Consider the following 7,780-nt stretch of genomic DNA (forward strand, 5'->3'; position numbering starts at 1 on the left):
TTGCTTTTTGTGGTATATATCAATGATCTAGATTTGAATATAGGGGGTATGATTAAGAAGTTTGCAGATGACACTAAAATTGGCTGTGTGGTTGATAATGAAGAGGAAGGTCATGGACTGCAGGAAGATATCAATCTACTGGTCAGGTGGGCAGAACAGTAGCAAATGGAATTTAATTCAGAGAAGTGTGAGGTAATGCACTTGGGGAAGGCTAATAAGGAAAGGGTAGACACATTAAAGGGTAGGCTACTTAAAAGTGTAGATGAACAAAGGGACCTTGGAGTGCTTGTCCATAGATCCCTGAAAGTAGCAGGCCAGGTGGAAAGGGTGGTTAAGAACGCATACGGAATGCTTGCCTTTATTGGCCGAGGCATAGAATGCAAGAGCAGGGAGGTTATGCTTAAACTGTATAATAAACTGGTTAGGCCACAGCTGGAATACTGCGTGCAGTTCTGGTCACCGTATTATAAGAAGGATGTGATTGCACTAGAGAAGGTGCAGAGAAGATTTACCAGAATGCTGCCAGGAATGGAGAATCTTAGCTTTAAGGACAGATTGGATAGGCTGGGTTTGTTCTCATTGGAACACAGGTGGCTGAGAGGAGACTTCATTGAGGTGTATAAAATTTTGTGGGGCCTGGATATAATGGATAGCAAGGGCCTATTTCCATGGTGGCGGGGCCAATTACGAGGGGGCATAGTTTTAAGGTGGTTGGTGGAAGGTTCAGCGGGGAAAACCTACCTGTTTTCCTTTTTCAAAACGATATCAAAAAGTCTCTCATATCCATTCATTCATACTGTCCATCTCAAAGGCCTTCCCTAGTACTTTATTCCACGAGTCTGTTACACTTTGGTGAAAAACTTGCGCCTGATGTGAGCAATGTGTCAGGCTATTCATGTGGCAGTGCCGGTGAGACTATTCAAATATTGTGGAAAGTACAATGGGGTTAAATTTAGGTTAGTTACTGCCCAATGGCTCAGTGAATACATGTAGCATGTGGTGGGTTAGTGAGCTATAGGTTTCATCACTGAGCTGTTCTGGTTTATGTGTGTTCATCCACGCCAGTTGCTGTAGTTGACGTTAGTGCCTTGGACTAAATAGGGATACGGTATAACAGGGTTTCCACTCCTGATAGTTATCCAGAGGCTCCTTCTCTAAATGCCTTAAATTCTATAAATGTGTGATGTTAGGTGAGGTTGAGATTGGGCTCGGCTACCATCCCTGCTAACTTTGAAAAGCCCGTCAACATTTGCTGTTTAGGCTCACACTAGAGTGGTGGGACACGGGGTGTTTGTGGTGTGATTCCAGGGAACTGCCAGCACCAAAATAGGAGTGTTTTATTCCCAGTTAACATCCTGCATTGTGAGCACAAAATTCACCAATTGTTTTTAATAAAAAGGTGCAGCTGATTCATATATTGAATTCTCTTGGTTATGGAGTGTCATTTGATTCCATCTGCAGTCCTCACTCCCACAGTGTGACATGACTGGCAGCCTAATTACTGTTACTAAAAAAACACTTTGTAATAATTTTACTTCTAAAAGTTTTTTTTTCAAAGAAGATTTCTCTTATTTTCACAGTGCCAAGCACAGAGCATATTGGGATCACCGGTAGTGCCGAAGTTATTTTATCCTGGTGGTGTCTGGAACTGGCATTATCCTGCCTGGTCAGCATATACTAACAGAGGGGGAAATGTGCAAGCTACAGTGAACATAAAGAACCATGAAGAAGTTCAAGAGTCTCTTCTAAGTGCTGGGAACTGGATACAATCTGGTACAGTTCATTCACGGAATAGTGTGAGAATCAATCAGCAGTACAAACACAGGGATGTGAACCTTTCCTAGAATTACTGATTATGTAAATGTATAAATTATATTCTTTTCAGGTTATCATCAAGTTCTAATGTTGAACTCATTGTCCTCTATTAGGCTTTGTAGGCTGTGGAAGTTACTTTTCGAAAACATATATTGTAATATCTTGCATATAAGCTGCAACGCTTCACAAACTAGGTTAACCCCACCCAAAGTGCTGAATACATGCAAGAAAGATATGGCACTTGCATGCGATTTCGTAGCCTATAATATGATTTAATCTTCATCACTGTATCATAGCATCGCAGGGCATTCTGTGAAAATGGGCCTCGTGTGTGTTGTTCCAAAGTTTCAACAGAAATGTTTTAAAAATATAAATCAGGGAAGCCCATTTCTATGACTGAACAGACTGGCAACAAGGGAAGCATCCAACTCAAATAATCATTTGTCAAAGTATTAGAACGAATGCCACAGGAATCCCCTTTAATGCACTCCAGCTTTCTTCTAAAATTCCATGCAGTTGTAGAATAATTTAACTGAAGAAAATGAGAAAGAATAGGTCAATCGTCTATTTCATCTCCCCGCTCTTTTATTTTTCCCTTTTGCGCAAATTTGAAGTGACATTTCAGATCAGGAGACATCATTTAAAGGAAATGGTAGTCACTTCATTTTTTTATGATTATTTCTTTCCATAGAGCTTCTGTCCTGCCCCCTCCCATTGTAATTTTGGAATAAATAGGAAAAAAGCTTGAAAATGCTGGAAATGTGATATATTAACACTTTTTGGGGGGAAATAAACAGCATCTGAAAGAGAAAAAGGCAGGTAAACATTTCAGGTGGGAACCTCCATCAGAACTGGTTCTATTCTGATGGAAAATCCCACCCAAAACATCAACCTCATTCTTTTTCCGCTGTTGACATCCATTTGTTGTTTTATTTCATTGTGGAATAAAATGGCATAAAGGCATGATTATCTTTTCACTCTTGTTCTGTATTTGATGGTTGACCTATGTATATTCTCTCAATTTAGAATGCAGATGGGTTCATCCTGGCTGGCTGCCTGTGTGGTGTTAGTACCTATTGTGTGGACTGTTCTTAAATGGTATTTCCATCTATAGGTTGCAACTTGTATGAAGCTGCAGCACATAAAAACTACACCTGTTTATATATGAAAGTTAACAAGAAATTATTATGATTATTTTTAAATTCTAGCTCATCCTGGGGCCAGGAGAAAGTAAGAATGGAAGCCTCCAATTACATGTTACAAGAACTCTACCTTTCAATTACTTGCCCAGGTAGCTGTGCGTCTAGTGCAACGAAACAAAAAATCAAATCTAGATTTCAATGCTTCAAACAAAAATCTGTGTCAATCCCTGTAGCCTTTTCACATGCATGGCACAACTTCAATAATAACGCTGCCCTTGGTATGATCTCTGTTCTAATAGTATCTTCAGCACTGAAGCATGCAACGTATTAAGATATTAATTTACTCCCCAAAAAATTGCCTACAAAATACCTGGAATAAGGAAGACAGAAAATCAAATGTTGCTTTTATTAACGAACAAAAATAAATAGTAATTAGACAATTATACATGGTTTGTAAAATCTGGGGTTTACAGGAGCTAGAACAGCAAAGTAGTGTTCGTTAAGGAATATCTTTAAAAACTTAATTTATTAAAGTGTCTTTATTCAAATGTTTAAACTTTTAAAATTTTGATTTGGTTGGCAAATATTGTGACATGATGATGCAGTTCACTACAAATAGTAGAATTGTTTGTAATGCCATCTTAAAGAAAATTATGTGCAGATGATCTTCCCCAATCCCATGATCAGACCAGCTCTACAGTGCATTTAGCTTTATGAAGGAGCATTTGACAAACCTTTTGTTACTTGTGAAGGAGGGCATGAAGCCAAAAAGCTGTGCATCATTTTCAATCATGGTGACCTCAAGTGCAAGCAGTGATACAAATTTCCGATGCAGTTTACATTAAGTCATGTGTTTGGCAATTTTGTTTTGGTTTACAAACACTTTTTTTGTGAAGATTGTGCCCCTTTATGTATGTATGTGTTATGGTTCTACATGATGAATTTAGTTGACTAACTGTAATGGTGCAAATCATAAAATTATTTATAACTGCCCTATGACAAAGGTGTACAACAAATCAAATACACCTTTTTCTGGGAAAAAAAACTCCAATCAACCCAGATATGATACCAACTTTAGACTACAAAGTGTGTTGCCACTAGGATTTGAAATGCTGTATGTGTGAAATATTCATACCAGGTTCACTCAAGCTACAAAAAACATACGACAGTACAATTCCCCTTCCAAAACTACTTGAAATAATATATTTATGTTTACAAAATAAAACAGAAATAGACCAGGAAACAATGAAGAAAAAGGAGTGCTGTCATTAGTTAATGTTTAGCTACTAACATAATACAGGAAAAAATTCACTTGTGTCAATATATTTTACTGTTGAGCCAATGACAACTGGTGATTCTCTTTAATTACCTCAATTTGCTTCCACTACAAATGACACCAGTTACACATCTGTAACCTTTAACACTTCAACTTAACATTATACAGCTCAAAATGCTCTTTCCAGACACAACCAACGTTTGGATGGACAACATTTATAATTGTACTATTGTGTGTATTTCATAGTTTGAGTGAACCTGGTATAAATATTTTACAAATCAAGCATAACACTTCATTGAAATCCAAGTGACACTACATAGCATCTCTGAAATCTAAAGCTGGTGTTCTATCTGGACCAATTGGAGATTTTTTTTCAGAACAAAGATGTTTTTAATATTTGGGGGTATGATGTGACAGTGTCTTGAGTTCTGCTGCCTGCCTGAGCTGCCTGTAGTGATTTGTGATGCGGAAAATAACATTTACAACAATAAGGCAGATCTTACTTTCCTAATGAAATTTCAACAGTGCTATAAAATCTTATCCTTCACTAGTGAGATCCTCCAGTTACAATCCATCCACTTTAATATGTGGTGTTTACAGAAGTTTTGGTTACAGTGCTGTACATCAAAAAATAGAGTACAAAGAAGCTAACATATCAACAAGATGGTGAGTAAAATAGTTGATTAAAAGAGTGACTTGCTTGTTTTCTAGCCAAATAGATTTTATAGCAATAGATTAAATCACTGACATATACAGACAGTATCACTGATTTTCCAAATAGTATGCTCCAATAGTTTTAAATTTAATGATAGAGAATTATTGATGGTATTATAAAAGGTAATTGGGATGCATTCAACCCCACAACAGCTGTATTAAATGCATTGTTCACTGTGGAACTAACCCCAAGGTCTTTGGTTTGATCCCTTGTCTGTAGTCCGTAGTATTGGTGAGGCCACACCTGGAGTACTGCGTACAGTTTTGGTCTCCGTATTTAAGGAAGGATATACTTGCATTTAGGCTGTTCACTGGGTTGATTTCGGAGATGAGGAGGTTGACTTATGAGGATAGGTTGAGTAGGTTGGGCCTATACACATTGGAGTTAGAAGAATGAGAGGTGATCTTATTGAAACTTATAAGATAATGAGGGGGCTCGACAAGGTGGATGCAGAGAGGATAATTCCACTCATAGGGGAAACTAAAACTAGGGGACATAGTCTCAAAATAAGGGGCCGCGCATTTAAAACTGAGATGAGGAGAAATTTCTTCTCTCAGAAGGTTGTAAATCTATGGAATTCTGTCCCAGAGAGCTGTGGAGGCTGGATCATTGAATATATTTAAGGCGGAGATAGATTTTTGAGCGATAAGGGAATAAAGGGTTATGGGGAGCGGGCAGGGAAGTGGAGCTGAGTCCATGATCAGATCAGCCATGATCTTATTGAATGGCGGAACAGGCTCGAGGGGCCAAATGGCCTATTCCTGCTCCTATTTCTTATGTTCTTATGTTCTGTAGTCCCTTAGCTGATCTCAGTCAGGGCAATAATAGAGACATTACAGTTGGTTTCTGCATCCTTGAGGTAGGCAGGGTAAGACGCAGCCAGGGTTCATGATCGCTCTCCTATGACCCCCTGCTGCAAAGTATGCATGTGTAGATGTTGGATGAGGACAAGATAAGTCTTTGGTCTTGTGTCTCCTAGCCAGCTAATGCTGTGATATTTGTGTAAAGACTGGCCACTGAGGGAAGAAGGCTACAGCACCATTGGAGTTGTACTCCACTGTGGGGTAGATCTTGACTTTTTGCGACAATGTAAGATGAGTGATAGCGAGTCGGCAACCAGTTTCACATCTCTGCTGATTTTTATTTCCATTGAAGTCCATCTCACTATCACCCATTTTACACTATTGCACAAAGTCAAGATCTAGCCCTGTGAGTCAGTGCCTTCTGGAGAGAACGGAAGAAAATTGGAAAGGAATGTAGCTGTGGACTGGCAGCTGTGTAGTGCCCTTTGGTTATTTAGCTGAGGTGAACATTCCAAAACCTGTTACAGTGCTAGCATCATATTCAATTTGTTTTGGAAAGCTGGAATTTCTATATCCTATAATTCACCAACAGGATGTTACAATCATTTTGTCATAAACTTTGTACAGGACTGTTGGTATTTAGCTCCCAACATGAGTTTAAGCATGTACACGACAGTATTACTATGATGAAGAAAATTAGTTCAATATTTACACTAGTGAATACTCTTTAAGCAGTGTTACTCAGAGTCTATCAATTCAGATTTCATCTCACTGATTTTTTTTTTCAAATGATTGATCAGAACTTACACAACTGAGAAAAGAACAAAGCACTGGTTAGCAGAATGCTAAAATTTTCTTTTTACCAGAATAACAATCCCATAAATAATAATCAATTTAAATTCAGTTAATTAAATAAATCACTAATTTTTTTAAAAGTTAGTGTCAATAATGGTGACCATGAAATTACCGGATTGTCGTTAAAAACCCATATGGTTCACTCATGTCCTTTAGGGAAGGAAATCTGCCATACTCACCTGTTCTTATATGTGACTCCAGACCCACAGTAATGTGATTGACTCTTAACTGCCCTCTGAAATGGCCGAGCAAGCCACTCAGTTGTACCAAAACCTCTACAAAGAACAGCGAATCAAGAAGGCGGCTCACCACCACCTTCTCAAGGGCAGTTAAAGATAGGCAACAAATGCTGGCCTTGCCCACATCCCGTGAACGAAAACAAAAAAAAAATGTGTTACTTATGGTAACAATAAATATAGAATTGCAACAAAATGCTGAATTAAATTATATGCTTTAGATTAATTAAGTACCTGGCTCCAAGGAAAAGGCTAAGCTAATGCGATGATTAGAATTCGGTTTGCCTGAGATCAGGGCTGGTATGATCACAGAAGGTGGTAGAAACATAGAAACATAGAAAATAGGTGCAGGAGTAGGCCATTCGGCCCTTCGAGCCTGTACCACCATTCAATAAGATAATGGCTGATCATTCCCTCAGTACCCCTTTCCTGCTTTCTCTCCATACCCCTTGATCCCTTTAGCCGTAAGGGCCATATCTAACTCCCTCTTGAATATATCCAATGATCTGACATCAACAACTCTCTGCGGCAGGGAATTCCACAGGTTAACAACTCTCTGAGTGAAGAAGTTTCTCCTCATCTCAGTCTTAGATGGCCTACCCCTTATCCTAAGACTGTGTCCCCTGGTTCTGGACTTCCCTATCATCAGGAACATTCTTCCCGCATCTAACCTGTCCAGTCCCATCAGAATCTTATAAGTTTCTATGAGATCCCCTCTCATCCTTCTAAACTCAAGTGTATAAAGGCCCAGTTGATCCAGTCTCTCCTCATATGTCAGTCCCGCCATCCTGGGAATCAGTCTGGTGAACCTTCGCTGCACTCCCTCAATAGCAAGAATGTCTTTCCTCAGATTAGGAGAACAAAACTGAACACAATATTCCAGGTGAGGCCTCACCAAGGCCCCATACAACTGCAGTAAGACCTCCCTGCTCCTATAC

General features: G+C 39.0%; 1 protein-coding gene across 1 annotated transcript in view; it reads left to right on the forward strand.

Moving 5' to 3' along the window:
- Positions 1–2,862, forward strand: part of LOC139269134 (neuronal growth regulator 1-like) — a 353,215-nt gene extending 350,353 nt beyond the window's left edge. The window contains exon 8 of the mRNA XM_070888236.1: positions 1,581–2,862. Within this exon, the coding sequence (XP_070744337.1) occupies positions 1,581–1,681 (101 nt within the window). The 3' untranslated portion in view covers positions 1,682–2,862. The remainder of the gene's footprint in view (positions 1–1,580) is intronic.
- The last annotated feature ends 4,918 nt before the right edge of the window (positions 2,863–7,780 follow it).

This window comes from Pristiophorus japonicus, chromosome 8 (assembly GCF_044704955.1).
Source record: "Pristiophorus japonicus isolate sPriJap1 chromosome 8, sPriJap1.hap1, whole genome shotgun sequence".
Taxonomy (NCBI): domain Eukaryota; kingdom Metazoa; phylum Chordata; class Chondrichthyes; family Pristiophoridae; genus Pristiophorus; species Pristiophorus japonicus.